This window comes from Elephas maximus, chromosome 19, assembly GCF_024166365.1.
Source record: "Elephas maximus indicus isolate mEleMax1 chromosome 19, mEleMax1 primary haplotype, whole genome shotgun sequence".
Classification (NCBI taxonomy): Eukaryota; Metazoa; Chordata; class Mammalia; order Proboscidea; family Elephantidae; genus Elephas; species Elephas maximus.
Genome location: NC_064837.1, coordinates 11,072,670 through 11,094,189, shown reverse-complemented (window position 1 = coordinate 11,094,189; position 21,520 = coordinate 11,072,670). Strand labels below are relative to the sequence as shown.

At 42.5% G+C, this 21,520-nt stretch overlaps 2 protein-coding genes across 3 annotated transcripts in view; one reads left to right on the top strand and one right to left on the bottom strand.

Moving 5' to 3' along the window:
• STX8 (syntaxin 8) overlaps positions 1 to 10,473 on the bottom strand; it is a 344,032-nt gene extending 333,559 nt beyond the window's left edge. For both annotated transcript variants that reach the window (XM_049861531.1, XM_049861530.1), the window contains exons 1-2: positions 10,412 to 10,473; positions 1,670 to 1,769 (exon numbers count right to left, since the gene is read on the bottom strand). In XM_049861531.1, coding sequence (XP_049717488.1) covers positions 1,670 to 1,769; positions 10,412 to 10,428 — 117 coding nt within the window. In that variant the 5' untranslated portion in view covers positions 10,429 to 10,473. The remainder of the gene's footprint in view (positions 1 to 1,669; positions 1,770 to 10,411) is intronic.
• An 836-nt stretch (positions 10,474 to 11,309) lies between these two features.
• The window catches only part of CFAP52 (cilia and flagella associated protein 52), a 56,481-nt gene continuing 46,270 nt past the window's right edge, over positions 11,310 to 21,520 (top strand). Inside the window, exon 1 of the mRNA XM_049861520.1 lies at positions 11,310 to 11,507. Within this exon, the coding sequence (XP_049717477.1) occupies positions 11,438 to 11,507 (70 nt within the window). The 5' untranslated portion in view covers positions 11,310 to 11,437. The remainder of the gene's footprint in view (positions 11,508 to 21,520) is intronic.

The following is a 21,520-nucleotide window of genomic DNA, read 5'->3' as shown; positions in this document are numbered from 1 at the left end:
GTTTCCGAGGAGACCCTAGCAGATTCAAACTGCTGACCCTTTGGTTAGCAGCCGTAGCACTTAACCACTACGCCACCAGGGTTTCCTTTTCGATCCTGTGACCCTAAAATCCAGATTCTAAGAACTCACCCTTAAAAGATACCACCAAAAAAATTTTTTTAAAAAAAGCACAAAGTCATCTATCATAGCATTACTCATAAGCGCAAAAGATTGGAACTAATCTGAATGCCCATCCTTAGAAGAGTGGTTAAGTGACCCGTGGTACACCCACACAACAGATCGCCATGCAGCCATAAAGAAAAGCAAAGAAGCTCTCTCTGAATTAATATGGAGAGATTCCTAGGGCATGTTATCAAGTGAACAGAGTAAGGTACAAAAGTATACATAGTACGCCATCTTTTGTGCAGAAAAAAGAAAGGAAATAAGAGTACACACATGAGCAGACACATGCACACACGTACACACACACATATGCTTATTCTTGCAAAAAGTAACACAGGAAAAATAAACCAGAAATTAATAAAAATGGTTACTTAAAAGCAGCAGATGAAGACAGGGAAGTACAAAAAGGGATGGAAACAAGACTTTGAATGTACCTTTTTATATAATTTTGACTTTTGAACAACGTAACACTTTTTTTATATTACATCAAAAAGGTTGGGAGAAAGAAAACCAATCCTAAAAAAGAATACAAACAGAAACAAAAGATAGTATAATACACATACACACACACACACACAAAGAATCAACTGTAAGAACTTTTGAAGAGAATAACCTGAGTATTCTTAGTGGGGTATCTTCTAAGCTCAAAAAAGACACAAATCTTGAACGTTGAGTGTCTGTAGTGGTACTAGTGTAGTAATTCCTAAACTATTTTCTGTAAACTGTAAGCACAGACCAAATGAGTAACAATATACTGATGCTTTTGGAAACCAGGGCTCTCACTGCAGGAGAAGGAAAATGGAAGATGGAGCAGGAAAAATTGGGAAGAAACCTGTGGTGCTGGATGAATGGACGGTATTGGTATGAACTCATGATTAAAAAAAAAAAAAAAAACTATTTCCCAGCCCAAATCTACTGCTGTTTTTGGAAAGCCCGAGAGCTAAGGATGGCTTTTATTTTTTTTTTAGTGTAAAAAAGACTATTATCCTTTTGGTGAGGATAGTTGGTCAAGGGTTAAGGACATCGCCTGTTGGCCTGCAAAGCCTAAAAGATATGGGGAAAGTTGACTAACCCCTCAACTAGACTAGAAAACTGGAAGAAACTTTTAAGATAAAACAGGAGAAGTTAAATGAATTTCATGCTTCATCTTGTCTCAGCGATCAAATGACTATTAACTGGTTCGTTGTAATGTCAATTCAATGTAGGCAAGCATACAGGCCATTATACGCATATACACTCATATAACCCAAACCAAACCCATTACCATCGAGTCAATTCTGATTCATAATAGCAACCCTATAGGTCAGAGTAGAACTGCCCCATAGGGTTTCCAAGGAATGGCTGGTAGATTCGAACTGCCAACCTTCTGGTTAACAGCCATAGTTCTTAACTACTGCACTACCAGGGCTCCTACTACTTCTGAGCCTGTACGTCTATTTAGGTATGTATCTTCAGACCTCAAAACTCAAGCAAATCATTTTAAATGCTAACCCTCTCCCGGTCTTACCTTGGTTGTATTTTCACCATTTCTTTCATACTGATTTCTTTGTTGAATTTTCTCTGCAATCTGTTGCGCAATTTGACAAGTGGAATCATATGCGGAGAACCTGCATCAAAGTCAAAAGAAGAAAAATGTTTGTCTCTATACAAGACATCTCTGTATTATCTAAGTTTAAGTTTTTAATTCTCGTCAAAATTCAATCTTCTGAGATGGATAGCATAAGTTTAAGAAGAGGAGTTAATAAGAGTAACAGCGTGTACTAAATGGTACTTCCTTTGTCCAGGCACTGTTTGAATGCATTGTTTGTAACAACTCACTTAATTCACACAAAGAACACTATGGGGGGTAGAAATGGAGCCCCAGAGAGGGTAAGTGACTAGGCCAAGTGGTACTGCCAGGTTCAAACCAAGGTTGTCTGATCCCAGAGCCTGTGTTCTTAACCACTCCGTTATTCTGCCTATGACAAAGTGTTTGTATTCATTCATTCATGAAAGAGTCAACAAACATTTACCGGGGGCCTCCTCTGTACTGAGCACCGTTCTAGGCCCTGAAGGAAACAACAGAAAACAAAATAGACAAAGCCCCTGCTTTCAAGGAGCTTACCTTTTAGTGGTGATAGGCACAGAACAAATAAATGCGCCGTATGTCAGGTGCTGATGTGTGCTAAGAAAAATAAGCACACAAAGGGACAGAGAAGGAGAGGGGAGGTGCTACTGAGGTCAGGTAAGGGAGTCAGTCATGCCAACAGTTGGGGGTGCGGGTGAGGGGATGGGTTTATAGGGCAGGAATGGCAAGTACTGTGTATCCTAAAACAAGGACACACACACACACCTGACAGCAATGCCTTCCGGAATTCCCTCAAAAAATTTACTGAGCTCCTACTTGTTATTCACCTGTGCTGGGGCTCTCTTGGATTCATGATGAATTCCCAGGAGCCCTTTATTTTTCCTTCCGTTATAGCATTTTGACTTTCTATCCTGTTCAGAGAAAAACACTAAAGTATGTATATTTATTTCACCTCTCCTACCAGACCGTCTACTCCTAGAGCAGGAACTATGATGTCCTAATTTTCACTTGAGAAAATAAACAATCCATTTTCTAAAATCTTTGAACTGCTACATATCACTTGTACACTGATGTTTCTCTGAATGAAGGAAAAATGATCTCCCATCAGCTAATAACTAGGCGCCTGATCTGGGCCAGGTGCCACGCTGAGCTTTACACTTTAAACTTCATAAGGATTCTATGCTGTTGTTAGTTGTTGTCGGGTCGATTTCGACTCGTGGTAACTCCATGTGTGTCAGAGTAGAACTGCTCCATAGGGTTTTCAAGGCTGTGACCTATCAGAAGCAGATCACAAGAACTGTTTTCCAAAGCGCCTCTGGATGGGTTCGAACTATCATCCTTTTCGTTTGTAGTCAAGCTCTTAAACATTTGTGCCACCCAGGAACTCCCACGGAATGGGTGCTATTGTTATCCCTCTTTCACTTATAAGGTAAGTAAGCCTTTATAAGTTGCTTTCCCAGTTTTAAAAGTTTATAAAAATACTAAAAATTTTCCCAGTTTTAAAGGCGTGAAGCCCATTTTAAACTCAGAGTCTTATTCCAGAGCTGTACCTTAACCACTATGCTCTTAAATAGCATCATTTGTGTGTGTGTGTATACATACATATAGATATATATCTTTAGCACTAGAAGGCAGTGGGTTTTTGCTACACATTGGAATCACCTGGGGAATCTTTTTTAAAAATAACAATACCTGCCACCCAACCCCAGGCATTCTGACTTTGTTGGTACGAGACCCAGGCAAGAGTTTCAAAAGCACCTCAGGTGGTTTCAACCTGTAACAAAGTTTGGGGACCACTGGGTCGCTATGAGTAGGAATCGACTCAACAGCACTGGGTACTGGGGTTTAGCTTAGAAGTAATGGGCACCACATTATGGTGTCAAGAATACAGGTGCCTAAAGCACAAGTTTAGGAAAATTCACCTGACATCCACTTACATAAATAGTTGAAAGTGACAGCATAATGACCAGAGACCGGTTGGAAGATTTCTCCAGCTATTTAATTCCATAACTAGCTACTGAGTACTCGTATCTACAAGGTATTGTGGAAAAGATAAAGGATATTTCTGAAATGTATGGTAGAAACAGGTCACATAAAAGAAATGTCAGAGATATTTAAAAGAAATAAAGTCAGTGGAGCTTAGTGGTTAATTCGATATGACGACTAAAGAAAAAGTGAATGATTAGAAGACTTATACAATGAAAATTATAAAACCCTGCTGAGAGATTAGAGAAGACTCAAATCAATGGGAAGATGTTCTGTGTTCATGAATTGGAAGACTTAATTTGTAAAGATGTCAATACTAACAAAAGCGATCTGTAAATCCAACACAATCCCAATAAAAGTTCTAACAGCCTTCTTCGCAGAAATGCAAAAGCCAATCAATCCTCCACTTTATATAAAATGGCAAGAGCTTTGAATAGCTAAAGCAGTGCTGAAAGAAAAGAACAAAGTAGGACGGCTCACACTTCCTGGTATCAAAACAGATTATACAACTACAGTAATTAGCCTGGAAATGGCATAACAATAGACACATAGGCCGATGGAATAGAACTGAGAGTTCAGAAATAAACCCACACATCTACAGTCAACTGATTTTTGACAAGGTGCTAAATTCATTTGATGGTGAAAGAAGAGCCTCTTCAATAAACAGTGTTGGGAAAACTGGATTTCCACGTGCAAAAAAATGAAACAGGATCCATGCCACGTACCATACACAAAAACAAATTCAAAATAGATTAAACACCTAAACGTGAAAGCTAAAACCATTATGTTCTTAGAAGAAAACACAGGAGCCATGCTGCCCAGCCTAGCTTTCAACCATGGATTATCAAATACGATAGCAGACGCGTACACAGCAAAAGACAAAATAAATAACCAGGACCTCATAAAAATTATAAACTTTTGCTCATCAAAAGACTTTACGAAAAAAGTGAATGGATAAGCTACTGACCAGGAGAATATCTTTGGAAAACATATAGCTGACAAGAATCTAAAAACCTATATATATATATAAAGCACGGACACCTGAACAACAAAAAGACAACCCAGTCAAAATATGGGCAAAAGACTTGAATAGACACTTCACCAAAGAGGACATTCAAATGGCCACCAAACACATAAAAAGATGCTCAATGTCATTAGGCATCAGACAGATGTAAATCAAAATCATAATGAGATACCACTTCACTCCCACTAGGATGGCTAAGAAAAAAAAAAAAGAACAAATGTTGGTGAGGATGTGGGGAAACTGGAACCCTTACCCATTGTCCATGTGAATGCAAAATGGTATAGCCATTGTGGAAAACGGTGCGGTGGTTCCACAAAAAACTAAAAACAGAACTACCATAGGACCCAGCAATTCCACCGTTAGGAAAACATCCAAACAACTTGAAAGCAGCGACACAAACACTATATGTACACCAACGTTCACTGGAGCACTATTCACAATAGTTAAAAGGTGGAAAAAGCCTAAATGTCCATCAATGGGTGAATGGATAAACAAAACGTGGTACATACATACATACAAGGATATGCTCGTTGTTATTATTAGGTGCCCTCCCTATGTGTAACAGAATAAAACACGGCCCGGTCCTGCACCCGCCTCATAATCGTTGCTATGTTTCAGCTCATTGTTGCAGCCACTGTGTTAATCCATCTCATTAAGGGTCTTCCTTTTCCTTCGATGACCATTTACTTTACCAAGCATAACGGGCTTCTCCAGGAACCGGTCCCTCCTGATATTTATAACCAACGTATGTGAGGCAAAATCTCACTTCTAAGGGGTACTCTGGCTGTACTTCTTCCAAGGCAGATTTGTTCATTCTTCTGGCCGTCCATGGTATATTCAATGTTCTTCAGCAACACCATAATTCAGAGACAACAATTCTTCTCCTGCCTTCTTTATTTATTGTGCAGCTCTGAACATATACGAGGCAACTGAAATTACCATGGCTTGGGTCAGGCGCACCTTAGTCCTCAAAGTGGCATCTTTGCTTTTTAATGCTTTAAAGAGACTTTTTGCAGCAGATGTGCCCAATGCAATACATCGTTTGATTTCTTGACTCCTGCTTCCATGGGCACTGATTGTGGACACAAGTAAAATGAAATCCTTGACAACTTCAGTATTTTCTCTGTTCATCATAACATTGTTTATTAGTCCCGTTGTGAGGATTTTTGTTTTCTTTATGTTGAGGTAAAGCCCTCACAGTGCAGTGGTTAAGCACTGAGCTGCTAACTGAAAACCCACCAGCTGCTCTGGAAAGAAAGATGTGGCAGTCTGCTTCCATAAAGATAATAAGAGGAGGAGAAAATGGAACGTGTGGCTAACTGCCTCCACGAACAGCTGCCTTTGTCAGGAGGCCAGAAGAAATGGATGATGCCTGGCCACCATAACTGAATGCTTCGATCAAAGATTTTACAGAAGAATCCAGATCAAAAGGGAGAAAATGCTGAACAGAATTTCAAAGTTGCACAGACACCAGGCTTCCTGGAGCCAGGGGGCTGGATGAACCCCTGAAACTATTGCCCTGAGATAATCTTTAAACCTTAAACCAAAAATATCCCCTGAAAAAGTCTTCTTAAAATCAAACAGTAGTTTAGCTTAACTAGTAAAGAATGTCTGCCTTGAGCACTGTGCTTCTTTAACAACTATCTCTATGGGATCAAACTGATAGACAGCAACTAGAAAGATCAGATAGGGAACTTAGGGGTCAGTGAGTTTATGTTAATGGGGGAGGAACAACTCCAAAAAGGAAGGTGAGAATCGTTGCATAACTCGAAGAATGTAATCAATGTCACTGAACTGTACATGTATAAATTACTGAATTGGTATATGTTCTATTGTGTATGTTTTCAATAACAACAAAAATAAATTATTTAAAAAATGAATGATTACAGTTCTCAGGTCCAAGTGACTAAGAGGGTGGTGATGCCACTAACAGACAAAACTAAACAAAGCCCGCTGCCATCGAGTAGATTCCGACTCGAAACAACCCTATAAGACAGAGTAGAACTGCCCCATAGGGTTTCCAAGGCTGTAAATCTTTACACAAGCAGGCTGCCTCATCTTTGCCCTTCAGAGTGGCTGGTGAGTTTGAACCACTGACCTTTCAGTTAGCAGCCAAATGCTTTAACCACTGTTCCACAGAGACAGAAGAACTGGAAAGGGGTAAGTGAAATAATTTTTCAGACTTTGAACTATGAAGTACACCTCTGTTCTATCAGAAAAATACTGCATGTTAGTAGTGCCTGGCTACTAACCAAAAGGTTGGCAGTTCAAACCCACCCAGAGGTACCTCAAAAAGTAAGGCCTGGCAATTTGCTTCTGAACAGTCGCAGCCTCGAAAACCCTATGGAGCTGTTTTACTCTACACGCACGGTGTCGCCATGAGTTGCAATTAACCTGAGGGCAACTAAGAGTATGTGGAACTGACTTTAAAATACAGCAGCAAAAAGAAAAAAAAAAAAAAAAGGTGTGGAGGGCAAAGATGAAACAAGAATTGCAGAATATTAATAGTTACAGAAATTGGGTGATGGGAATAAAGATGCTCATTATACTATTATACTTGGTTTTTTTTTTTTAGCTTAATAACATAATAAAAATTTTATTTAAATAAAGACGAAAAAAAGAACGTTACTGACATCCACTGTTCCCTAATACCTTTACTCTGAAATGTTTATTTCTTGTACTAATGAAGGTTACAAGGAAAAAATAATGTCCAACTATAGTATACAATTATGGAGGTCTTACGGTTTTTTTTCAGAAATATGTCATCAACAAACCAGCTGCCATAGTGATAAAGCTAATTAACTTTAGCAAAGAACCAGTTCATACACAGTATGGCAATAACTTACTACTTCTGTTAAACAATGAGCTTATCACTTGTTTTTAATATGCCATTAAAACAGTAACTAACCAGTTGTCATCAAGTTGATTCCAACTCACGGCAACCACACGTGTGTCAGAGTAGAACTGTGCTGCACAGGGTTTTCAATGGCTAGTTTTTTGGAAGCAGATCGCCAGGCCTTTTTTCCAAGGCACATCTGGGTAGAATCAAATAGCCAACTTTCAGTTTAGTGCTAACCATTTGTACCACTAGGGACTCCACCTAGGGACCCTGCCATTAAAGTAGTAACTACTGTTCCATTGTAAACAATAGAACCGGATTCTCTAGGTGGTACACATGGCTAGTCTGCTTGGCTGCTAACAGAAAGGTTGGAGGCTCCAGTATAAGAGGTTCAGATCCACCCAAAGGTGCCTTGGAAGAAAGGTCTAGCAAACCTACTTCTGAAAAATCTGCCGTTAAAAACGCTGTGGAGCACAGTTCTATAGTGAAACACCTGGAGTCATCATGAGTCGGAACTGGTAAGCATTAGAACACTACACAAGAGTGAGGCCTCAGTGACCTCTAATAGCCAACAGCGCTCGGGTAAAGCTGTAGCCAACAGCACACGGGCAAAGCTGTAGCCAACAGCGCTCGGGTAAAGCTGCAGTCAAATCTGTTTTTACAGGTTTTCCAAAGTCCTTTTCCGCACCCCTCTCTACCTCCTAATCAGCAGCTCGGCAGTCCACTCTGAAAAACTAGTGGACACTAGCAAAGCAGAGGTCCCTTACTGTGTCACTCCCAAAGGTCAAATGAGAAAGCCACTTACTCAAACTAGTGGATAACAGAAAAATATTATAAATGCTTTTCCAACATTAACAATGGAAGAGGCCTGAGTCCCCAGTTACGGCTTCCGTCAATCTAAATAAATGGTGTTGGGCCTGTCCCTTATTTCTGGGCTTTATTTCCTACCTTCTGCGTAAACTGCGGAAAGCCTCGTGGCGTAGTGGTTAAGTGCTACAGCTAACCAAAAGGTTGGCAGTTCGAATACGCTAGGTGCTCCTTGGAAACTCTATGGGGCAGTTCTACTCTGTCCTCTAGGATCACTATGAGTCGGAATCGACTTGACAGAAATGGGTTGGGTGTAAACTGGGAGTCACTTGGTGGTACAAACGGTTAACAGGCTCAGCTACAAACGAAAGGTTGAAGGTTCAAGTCCACCCAGCCACTGAAATCCCTATGGAGCACTACTCCACTGTGATGCACATGAGGTCTTTTCCAACACAAGGCTGTATATTCATCACTACTTTTTTCTAGTTCTTTTATGGTTCTGTTTCCACATTTAGCACTGTAGTACATTTTGGTGCAGTGCATCTGGCTTTTTGTCCCTCCCAAATATCAGCCATTTAAAACCCTTTTGAACAAGCTCTACTCTGACACACACGGGGTCATCATGAATCAGAACCGACTGACAACAACTGGTTTTTAGTATTACGTGTAAACTGAAGGGGTTGGCTTCCAGGAGGTGGAGGCAACTTAGCAATATGTATCAAGGGACTAAAAAATGTTCATACTCTTGAACCCAACAGTTTCACTTTTAGACAGTGAGCTCAAGGAATAAGAGATGGAACAATGGGCCAGCCTTTGCAATAGTTTGTTTTTGTTTTTTAATTAATTAATTACCTACTCTAACAAAGAGGATATTGGTTAAATAAGTCATTCATATGACTATTTTAACACCATAAAAATCTTGTTTTCAGAGAATATGTAATCACATGGAAATATGCTCTGTTTTGGAATATATATATTACACAGATTAAAGTAAGGAACTCATTTGAAAAATCAATAGTGGCTATTTCCAAATGGTAGAGTTAAAGATGCTATATATTCTCTACAAATTTTCACTATTTTCTAAATTTTCTACCCCGAGTGTACAGAACTGTTAAAATTAGTTTTACACCAATGATGAGACTGACACAAATGATGTAGATATTAGGCAGCTGCTTTCACCTTGATCTTGGAATCCATTCTCCTAATATCCAGACCGCCTGCAACCTAGACAATCATAACCTATATTTAAAATACCAACATAAAACATATACGCCAACAAGAACTTTATGATGCTACAATACATTTTTAATTATTAAACAAAAAGTTCAAGTTCAATATGCTACAAGGATGAATTCCTCGGAATTAGAGCTTGTCTTTGACCATTCAGTCCTTGAGACCGAACGGTTCGTCGTTATTAATCGCCCTTATCAGCTGATGTTTTACTGCAGAAGACGTTGCTGAAACGAGTCTTCGTGATAATTACACACAACAGAGTAAAATACCTTATACAAAAAAGTGCGTAATTTTCCTCCCAGGTTCCTACAAATTTTCTCAACGACGAGATTTAGGTCCTACCCCCAACTGGATGGGGACGATGGATTCTGAGCCCTGGTTTCTCCATCTGTGAAATAAGGAGGTTCACTAGCTGGACGGACGTCCCCCCACAAGATTACTTTTACTTCACTTTGACAGGACTCGGGGAAAGCCTACACCAGCCGGCCCCCCAGTAGGACGGGCGGGAAACCCCGCAGCGAAAGGCACCCCGGAAGGGCCAGGGAAACATTCGGAGATCCGACCCGCGCCCTCCGGTCCCCAGGGGTCCCCCGGTCTCCTCCGCGGCCACCCGCCGCCGCAAAGACCCGGGGTGGCGGGACGCGGCTGAGCCCTCCACAGAGGACGGGCCCTTGCGGCCCTTCCCCTCACCCCGAGGGCCCTCCAGCCCTCAGGCCGGGCGGCCGCCAGCTCCCCGGACGCCCGGCCTCCCGCCAGGCTGCCTCGCGGACGGCCGCCCCCGCCCAGGGCTCACCAGGGGTCGGGCGCCATGGCGCGGTCTCCGCCAGAGGCTGGGGCACTTCCTGTTTGCGGCCGCTGACTACGGCGGCCCACGCGGCTCACACCCCGCGGCTCCGCCGTGCGCCGGGGCGCCTGGAGTTTGCCAAGGGGGGAACCGCAACGCCAGGGCCCGAAAACTACGCTTAAAAAAAAAAAAAAAAGAAAGCGCTCCCCTGGGCAACGGTACGTTGCAGCAATCTGTGCCTATTAAGAAACGCAAACTGTTATGTGCAATTAAAATGAAATTGCAGCTGAGCAAAATCTAAGCATTTATTTTCGCAGGAACGTAGGAGCGCCTTTAGACCTTTCTCTGCTGCTGTGTGCCCTGGAATCGGTTCTGAATCATAGCGACCCTATAGGACGGAGGACAACTGCCCCATAGGGTTTCAAAGGCTGTAATCTATAAGAAAGCAGAGTTTTTTCTCCCGAAGAGCTACTGGTGGATTTGAACCACCGACCTTTCAATTAGTGACCTAGCGCTTAACCATGTTATTTAAAATTTTATCCTGCTTTAAACAAGGGGTCGAACGAACTATCAATTATGTTTTATTTTACTGGACAGAGTAGAACTGCCCCATAGACATTCCAAGGAGCGGCTGGTGGATTCGAACTGCCTAACTTTTGGTTAGTAGCAGAGCTCTTGAACACTGTGCCACCAGGGCTCCCTTCCCATCAGAGGCAATCCTCTAAATTGGATTATAAAGAAAAAAAATCTCGCTAGGTGCTTGATTATATAGTTACCAAGAATGTCACAGACTCTATATGGGAAGGAAGGGAGTGTCACTTTTGTGCCTTTAAATAATAAAAATTATTTAAATAATTTCCAGAGAAAGAGAAGGGGAAAATTAGTGCCCCTTTTGCAAGAAGGAAAATCAACTGGACCAGCCCTGGCCGGGTTTCAGGAAAGTAGATCTGGTGCGCATGCGCGCTGCCATTACCATAACGACGAGAAGACGCTGCACCGGCAAGAAGACTAAGAAGAAAAGTGAGCGGTCCGGGGATGGATACCCAAACTTCGCCCGAGGCCGAGGTGGCCGAGCTGGAGCTTGAGGCGGTGATCGGCTTCAATGGTGAGGCCTCGAGTATCTCTGGGCTGCGTAGTTTAGGAACCCCGGGAACGTGTAGCGCAAACAGGGACAGTGAGACTCTGGGTAGCACCTGGGGCCGGGATGGGGTGGACGTCACCGGCAAAAGCCCTGGCCCGAGGTCCAGCCTGGCCTCTCCCGTCCGAAGACCTTGGAGAGTCACTTCCTCCCTCTGAGCTGTACACCCTCTACTACCTAAACCAAAACCAAACCAAGCCCACTGCCGTGGAGTCCTTTCCAACTCGTAGCGACCCTGTAGGACAAGAGTAGGTTTCCAAGCTGTAAATCTTTATGGAAACAGACTGCCACATCGTTCTCCTGTAGGACAAGAGTAGGCTTCCAAGCTGTAAATCTTTATGGAAACAGACTGCCACATCGTTCTCCCGCAGAGCGGCTGGTGGGTTCGAACCGCCCACCTTTTGCTTAGCAGCTGAGTTCTTTAACCACTGCACCACGAGGGCTCCTCCTCTAGCACCTAAAAGGGACTAAATGTCTCTCGGAGCTGGAAGGATGAGTAAGGGGGTGGGAATTGGCTCTGGCCGAAGAGCTAATGATGAGAGGTTCCTCTTTTAACCCTTTCCCACTAGGACACCCCTCCCTGGTTCTAAGCCCACGCAGCCCGCAGAGCACCGACCTTCCTAACCACCGGATGCTGCCTTCTGTGTCGGCCCCTTCTAAATCTCAGCTGATGTACTATTGAGAAAACGCTGGCGAAAGGATGTGTGTTTGAGCAACCTATTTAGAGGACGATCTTGGTCCTCTAAGCCAAGAGAAGGATTTTAGGTCACCATTTGGAGCCCTGGTGGTGAAGTGGTTAAGAGCTCAGGCTGCTAACCAAAAGGTCAGCAGTTCGAATCCACCAGCCGCTCCTTGGAAACTCTACAGGGCAATTTCTACCCTGTCCTATAGGGTCTCTATGAATTGGAATAGACTCGGCGGCAATGGTTTTGTTGTTGTTGTTGTTGTTTGGTAAGAAACAGATGGAATCCATGGCAAGCTGGAGTGATGTTTTGATCAGAGGAAGCCTTGTCACTTTGTTAAAATCTTAGTTTTGACTGTTGCTATTGTTGTTGTTAGGTGCCGTCGAGTTGGTTCCAACCCATAGCGACCCTATGCATAACACAACGAAACACTGCCCGGTCTTGGGCCATCCTTACAATCATTGTTATGCTTGAGCTCATTGTTGCAGCCACTGTGTCAATCCACCTCATTGAAGGTCTTCCTCTTTTCCACTGACCCTGTACCCTGCCAAGCATGATGTCCTTTTCCAGGGACTGATCCCTCCTGACAACACGTCCAAAGTATGTAAGAGGCAGTCTCGCCATCCTTGCCTCGAAGGAGCATTCTGGCTGCACTTCTTCCAAGATAGATTTGTTTGTTCTTTTGGCAGTCCATGGTATATTCAATATTCTTCTTCAACACCACAATTCAAAGGCGTCGGTTCTTCTTCTGTCTTCCTTAGTCATTATCCAGTTTTCACATGCATATGATGCGATTGGAAATACCATGGCTTGGGTCAGGCGCACCTTAGTCTGCAAGGTGACATCTTTGCTCTTCAACACTTTAAAGGGGTCCTTTGCAGCAGATTTACCCAATGCAATGTGTCTTTTGATTTCTTGACTGCTGCTTCCATGGCTGTTGATTGTGCATCCAAGTAAAATGAAATCCTTGGCAACTTCAATCTTTTCTCCGTTTATCATGATGTTGCTCATTGGTCCAGTTGTGAGGATTTTTGTTTTCTTTATGTTGAGGTGCAATCCATACTGAAGGCTGTGGTCTTTGATCTACATTAGTAAGTGCTTCAAGTCCTCTTCACTTTCAGCAAGCAAGGTTGTGTCATCTGCATAACGCAGGTTGTTAATGAGTCTTCCTTCAATCCTGATGCCCCGTTCTTCTTCATGTAGTCCAGCTTCTCGGATTATTTGCTCAGCATACAGATTGAATAGGTATGGTGAAAGAACAACCCTGACACACGCCTCTCCTGACTTTAAACCAATAGGTATCCCCTTGTTCTGTCCAAACAACTGCCTCTTGATCTACGTACAGGTTCCTCATGAGCACAATTAAGTGTTCTGGAATTCCCGTTCTTCAGAACATTATCCATAATTTGTTATGATCCACACAGTCGAATGCCTTTGCATAGTCAAAAAAACACAGGTAAACATCCTTCTGGTATTCTTTGCTTTCAGCCAGGATCCATCTGACATCAGCAATGATATCTCTGGTTCTACATCCTCTTCTGAAACCGGCCTGAATTTCTGGCACTTCCCTGTCGATATACTGCTGCAGCCGTTTTTGAATGATCTTCAGCAGAATTTTGCTTGCATGTGATATTGTTCTACAATTTCCACATTCGGTTGGATCATTCTTGGGAATAGGCATAAATATGAATCTTTTCCAGTCAGTTTTGACTATGTCTGCCTATTTGTTTTGAACAAGGAACCCTGGTGGTGCAGTGGTTAAGCACTCAACTGATAACGAAAGGTGGGTTCAAACCCACCAGCCCCACTTTGTGGGAAGAAAGATAAACCAAAAAAAAAAACTGAATCCATTGCCGTGGAGGCATTAATAATGACCCTATAGGACAGCGTAGAACTTCCCCATAGGGTTTCCCAAGGCTGTACATCTTTGCAGAAGCCAACTGCCACGTCTCTCTTCCATGCATCAGCTTAGTGGGTTCAATCCACGGACCTTTTGGTTGGCAGCCAAGCACTTAACCACTGGACCACCAGGGCTTCTCTCTCTAAAGATCACAGCCTTGGAAACCCTGTAAGTTCCCACTCAGAATTTGGTTGACGCTTAAAGGGAGCTGCGAAGAAGCAGAGCATTGTGGGAGAGAGCAGGGAGTCAAACAGTGGAGCAGCGGGGCTGTGAGCTTTTGTAAGATGATGGTTGCTTGGTCTTGCGGTCTCATTGGCCCTGCCCACTTTTCAAGTGTGATTTTCACACTTCCTGTGGATTCTGGGAGCTATCTGTATTCCTTCCATAAAATTGTTTTTCTGCTAATGTTAGCGGAAGTTGACCCTTCTTGATAGGAATCAAACAAAAAAAACAACCACCAAACTCATTGCCCTCAGTGTATTCTGACTTATAGCCACCCCCTTGGATTTCCAAGGCTGTAAATCTCTAGGGAAGCTGACTGCCACATCTTTCTCCTGTGGAGCCTCTGGTGATTTCAAAACCCCGAATTTGGGTTGCTGTCAGTACTTCGGAAAGCCTAGGGATGTAGTGGTTAAGTGCTAGGGCTGTTAACCAAGAGGTCAGCAGTTCAAATCCACCAGGCGCTTCCACTCTGTCCTATAGGGTCGCTATGAGTCGGGATCGACTCAATAAAAAAAATGGCAGTGGGTTTTTTGTTTTTTTTTGTTTTGTGTCAGTACTTCAACCACTGTGCCACCAGGGCTCTCTTTGATTGTAAGCAAGAACCCTCATAATTAAAAGCCCAGAAAAAACATCTGAAGAAATGCACACCCGTTAACAATGGCTATCTCCCAGGACAGGGTTTTGCAGGACACTTTCACATTTGTTTATTTTTATCATAAATATTTTAATATTTTCCTACAGAAAATTAGAGAGGAAGCTATAATTCTGTATCTGCACATGGAATTAGTAAATGTTGATCTTTTTCCTTGTTTAGTTTTTTAAGGAAAGAAAATGTACAATTCAAGTCTCCACTCCTATCACTCTCCTTTCCCCCATGTTAGTGGCAACACTTATCCTGAAGTTGATGTGTACTCTTCCCAGCTATGTTTTCTAAATTTTACTATATGTATATATAACACTGAATGTACTATGGTGCATGTATTATATATACAGAATTTATAGTATAAATCTCCATGTTGGAAAATTTTACATAAATAGTATTATGCTGTGCACATTTTAAAACCTGTGTTTTTTCACCCAAAATTATTTGTTATGTCTATGTTGACTCATGTTGATTTCACTTGTTTAACTCCAATACTATGTTCCCTTTTACGAATATACCAACATTAGTTTTCTCTTTCCTTCTGATGAATTGTGTCCCCCAAAAATATCTGTCAGTTTAGCTGAGCCATGATTCTAGTATTGTGTGATTGTCCACCATTTTATGTGATCGTCCACCATTTTATGTGATTTTCCTATATGTTGTAAATCCTATCACTATGACGTAATAAGACGGATTAGTGGAAGTTATACTGATGAGGTCTGCAAGATTAGGTAGTGCCTTAAGCCAATCTCTTTCGAGATATAAAAGAGAGAAGCAAGCAGAGAAACATGGGGACCTCATACCACCAAGAAGGCAGTGCCGGGAGCAGAGTGCATCCTTTGGACCTGAGGTTCCTGTGTGGAGAAGCTCCTAGACCAAAGGAAGACCAATGCGTCACAAGGGCCTTCCTCCAGAGCCAACAGAGAGAGAAAGTCTTAGCCTGGAGTTGGCGCCCTGAATTCAGACTTCTAGCCTCCTGGACTGTGAGAGAATAAACTTCCCTTTGTTAAAGCCATCCACTTGTGGTATTTATGTTATTAGCAGCATTAGATGGCTAACAGAGATGAGTATTTAGTTTGTATCCAACTTTTTACTACTATGAATAATGCTGCAGTGAACACCTTTGTACATGACCCATGGGAACAATTGGAAGAATTTCTCTAGGCCATACACCTAAAAGTGGAAAGGCTTGGTCTAGGGTATGTGCATCTTCAACTACACTCAATGTGGACACGTTGTTTTTCAAAGCAGAGTTGCAAATATCCTCTCCTGATTTTGGTTTTACTTTTCATTCTGTCTTTAGTCATAAGAAGCTTTTAAACTGTAATGTATTCAGAAAAATATATCAGCCTTTCCTGTTATGATTAGGTCTTTCTGCGTTATGGTTAAGAAGTCATTTCCTACACCTGTGCATACCTTGAGTCTCCTTTTTCATAATTAGTTCTTCGATTTACCTGGAATGTATTGTTTGTGAATAGTGTGAAGTAGGGATCTAATTTTACTTTTTTCCATATGGATAGTCATATGATTTATTTATAAGGAGCCTACAATTAGGAAAAGAGTTTAAATACATGTATTTTGCAGAAATAGATAGCCCCCAAAAACAAACTTAGTATTATAAGAACTTAGTGCCTAACGAAAATCAACATAATTAAAGGGAAATGAATGGGGGAGGCCATAACTACATTTTCAGCCATTTGAGGAAAAAAAAAATTCATTTAAATACTGAAATCACGTCATGCACCAAAATAAATTCCAGAGGGAGTTAAATATGGGGGAAAAATCATTTAAAAACAGAAGACAATATTAATAAATATTTTTGACTCTTTGATGGGGAAGGAAATAGCAACAACAACAACAAAAAGACAGAAAATACCCAGTGTAAAAATGGCATGATGGAGGCATCTGACCTTCACTAACATCACAAGAGGGAAGGCAAATCAAGATGAACAGACCAAGACTGATTACTGTGAGGTGGAGGTCAGACATACCTCAGCTCTCCAACCTTCTTACCAGTCCTGACACTAACCGTCCTTCCACAGCACTCTCTACTCCTCTGCTGGGTTTGATAATTCATTGCAGTGGCCACACAGACCACATAGGCCATACGCACAGTTATGGAGTTTATTAGAGAAGTAACACATTACAGTTCAGGATCAGGAAGAACTCAGGATACAGTTCTTCGATCAGGAGAGCCTCTTGTCAGCCTTGTGTGCAGGCAGGCCTCTCTCTGGCCCTCAGCACCGCAAACCCTCGGCTATGCTTGGACAAGTGTTACAAAGCTCTTTAGTTCTGCCAATAAGTGCCTGGGGGCACCCCACTCTCTGAGGAAGCCTCGGCCCGAAGACACTCAGCTCTCTCTATCCATGAGTCGGCAAGCCTGGCTCCCTGACACATGGCCAGAGGCACCCCACTCCACCACGAAACCTCCTGCCCAAAGGCACTCAGCTCTCTCACTCCACGAGTCAGCACATCTTCTTTAAATGCCTTGCTCCATGGGCCGGGAAGCCCACTGCAACATCTTGAGATGGCCTCGTGGTTCTGCTGCCTCTACTGCTGCCATTTTTCTGCAGCTGCTTCTCACCATCTCCAGTGTTACAGCTTTCTCTCTATCTCCTGGGTCTAGGAGGTTCTTAGCACAGGGATCCTGGGTCCAAAGGAAACACTTCACTCCTAGCTCTTCTTTCTTTGTGGTAGTGAGGTCCTTCCCTGTTCATCTCTGGGATGGCTCATTTTAAGCCTAGTGGGATGGCAAAAGTGACCCATCCCCTTGTTAGGGTTCCATACACGTTATTTGCATGGTGACACCCCCATAAGTGTGCTATGCACCTTATTTGCATTATTCGCGACCTATAAGAACCTTATAAGAACCCCATTTGCATAGTTACACCCAATCATTTAGTGGGGATTACAAGACTGTGGCAAGAAAGACCTTTTAAAAGCCATCGATCATACTAGACCTGGCAATAAACTTAGAAATATATCAGATCTTTATGAAGAAAAATTGGAAGTGCTACTAGAGGACGTAAAAAGAGACTTAATGGAAAAACATACTCTGTTTTTGGAAAGTGCCATAATATATCCTTATAAAAATCATTTCTGTTTAAATTAATCTATACATTTTATCTTCCTAATAAAAATACAAGCATGACTTTTTAACTAGACAATCTGATTTTAAAGTTTATGTTATAAAATAAATGTGCAAGAATAACATAAAAATTCTGACCAAAGATGAATGCTAATGGAGGACCTAAGTATATTTCATCTTAAAATTTAGTACAAAGATTTGTAAATATTAAGGTGGTTTTTTGCAGCCACCTATCTAAAGGACAGGGAGATGCCAGAGGAATGGGGTCTCACTGTGGGAGGATGGACCTGGTGGTTACTTAGAACTGAAGCCAAATTTTTATCTTTGCCAAACTTTTGGCTAAGGCAGTGGATTCACATCCTACCTAAGCCTGTGACCTCACCCAGACAGGCTGCTGGGAACACCAAAGGCTTTTTGGAATTGCAAGAATTGGCCCTAGGGCCTTGCTGCCTGAAGTCTGATCCACGAATCAGCATCACATCACCTGGGAGGCTGTCAGAAATGCAGAATCTTAGGTCCCACTCCTGACCTGAAATCAGATTCTGCCTTTTAAAGGTATCCTCTGGGATTTTGTTCATTAGTTGTTAAGGAGTCTTTCCCCAACCCTGATGCCACATTCTTCTTCATATAGTCCAGCTTCTGGGATTATTTATTCAGCATACAGATTGAATAAATATGGTGAAAGGATACAACCCTGATGCACACTTTTCCTGATTTTAAACTACCCAGCACGCCCTTGTTCTCTTCCAACAACTGCCTATTGGTCTATGTACAGGTTCCACATGAGCGCAATTAACTGTTCTGGAATTCTCGTTCTTCACAATGTTATCCGTAAGTATACGCAGATACGCAGATAACACAACCTTGCTTCCTGAAAGTGAAGAGAACCTGAAGCACTTACTGATGAAGGTCAAAGACTACAACCTTCAGTATGGATTGCACCTCAACGTAAAGAAAACAAAAATCCTCACAACTGGACCAATAAGCAACATCATGGTAAACAGAGAAAAGATTGAAGTTGTCAAGGACTTCATTTTACTTGGATCCACAATCAACACCACGGAAGCAGCAGTCAGGAAATCAAACAATGTATTGCATTGGGCGAATCTGATGCAAAAGATCACTTTAAAGTATTAAAAAGCAAAGATGTCACCCTGAAGACTAAGGTGCACCTGACCCAAGCCATGACATTTTCAATCACCTCATATGCATATGAAAGCAGGACAATGAATAAGAAAGACTGAAGAAGAATTGATGCCTTTGAATTATGGTGTCGACAAAGAATATTGAATATACCAGGGACTGCCAGAAGAGTGAACAAATCTGTCTTGGAAGAAATACAGCCTGAGTGCTCCTTAGAGGTGAGGGTAGTGAGGCTTCACCTCACCTACTTTAGACATGTCATCTGTCATGGATTGAATTCTGTTCCCCAAAATGTGTATCAACCTGGCTAGGGCATGATTCCTAGTATTGTGTGATTGCCCACCATTTTGTCATCTAGTGTAATTATCTATGTGTTATATATCCTACCTCTATTGTGTTAATGAGGCAGGATTAGGGGCAGTTATGTTAATGAGGCAGGACTCAATCTACAAGATTAGGTTGCATCTTGAGTCAATCTCTTTTGAGATATAAAAGAGAGAAGAGAGCAGAGAGACATGGGGACCTCATGCCACCAAGAAACAGCCAGGAGAATAGCATGTCCTTTGGCCTCAGGGTTTCTGTGTAGAGAAGCTCCTAGACCAGGGGAAGATTGATGACAAGGACCTTCCTCCAGAGCTAGCAGAGAAAGAAAGCCTTCCCCTGGTGCTGGCACCCTGAATTCAGCCTTCTAGCCTCCTAGACTGTGAGAGAATAAATTTCTCTTTGTTAAAGCCATCCCCTTGTGGTATTTCTGTTATAGCAGCACTAGATAAGTTATCCCAAACAAGATGTTATCCAAAGGTGACTGTCTGGAGGCAAGGTAATCTCCACTTTTGGAGATGGCCACGCAGGAAGACATCGTTACCATGTCCCTGGAGAAGGACATCATGCTTGGTAAAGTGGAAGGTCAGTGAAAAAGTGGAAGACCCTCAATGAGATGGATTGACACAGTGGTTGCAACAATGTCCTCAAACATCTCGATGATTGTAAGGATAGCACAGGACCAGTTAGTGTTTTGTTCTGTTGTAAGTAGGGTCTCTGTGAGTCAGAACCGACGGGATGCCACCTAATGACAACTAGGGATTTTATCACATTAAAGTTTGAGAAGCACTGTACTAGACCAGTATATGTGGGGGCATTCTTGGAATGTTCACCTTCCATGCAGGAAACCTGGCCGATGTACCTCATGCTCAGCCACTACCCACCTGTCAGTGGAGGCTCGTGTGTTGCTATGATGCTGAACAGGTTTCAGTGGAACTTCCAGACTAAGAGGACCAGGAAGAAAGGCCTGGTGATCTGCTCCTGAAAATTAGCCAGTCAAAACCCTAGGGATCAAAGCCATCCAATCCTCAACCAATCCTAGGGATGGTACAGAACCGGGCAGCATTTCATTCCACGGTGCATGAGTCAGGGAGCTGACTCGACAGGCACCCAACAACAACATATTACACAAACCTCCTTGTCGAGGGAACAGAATGAACTGTTACCATCACTTCCCCTCTCCCCCATCCCCAGCCCAGCTTCTTTTAGTTACACTAAGGCTTATCGCAGCAGTCAAGAAATCAAAAGACACATTGCATTGGGCAAATCTGCTGCAAAGGACCTCTTTAAAGTATTGAAGAGCAAGGATGTCACCCTGAGGACTAAGGTGCGCCTGACCCAAGCCATGGTATTTCCAATCCCATCATATGCATGTGAAAACTGGACAATGAATAAGGAAGACCGAAGAAGAGCTGATGCCTTTGAATAGTGGTGTTGGCGAAGAATATTGAATATACCATGGACTGTCAAAAGAACGAACAAATCTGTCTTGGAAGAAGCACAACCAGAATGCTCCTTCAAGGCAAGGATGGCGAGACTGCATCCTACATACTTTGGACATGTTGTCAGGAGGGATCAGTCCCTGGAGAAGGATATCATGCTTGGCAGAGTACAGGCTCAGCAGAAAAGAGGAAGACCTTCAATGAGGTGGATTGACACAGTGGCTGCAACAATGAGCTCAAGCATAACAATAATTGTAAGGATGGCGCAGGACCGGGTAGTGTTTTGTTCTGTTGTGCATGGGGTCGCTACGGGTCGAAACCAACTCGAAGGCACCTAACAGCAACAACAAGGCTTATTGCAAAACTTTTTTTTTTTTTTAATTGTGCTTTAGGTGAAAGTTTACAGAGCAAATTAGTTCCTCATTTATACACAAATTGTTTTGTGACATTGGTTGCAATCCCACAATGTGTCAACACTCTTCTCCCTTTCCACCCTGGGTTCCGCACTGTCATGGAGTGAATTTTGTCCCCCCAAAAT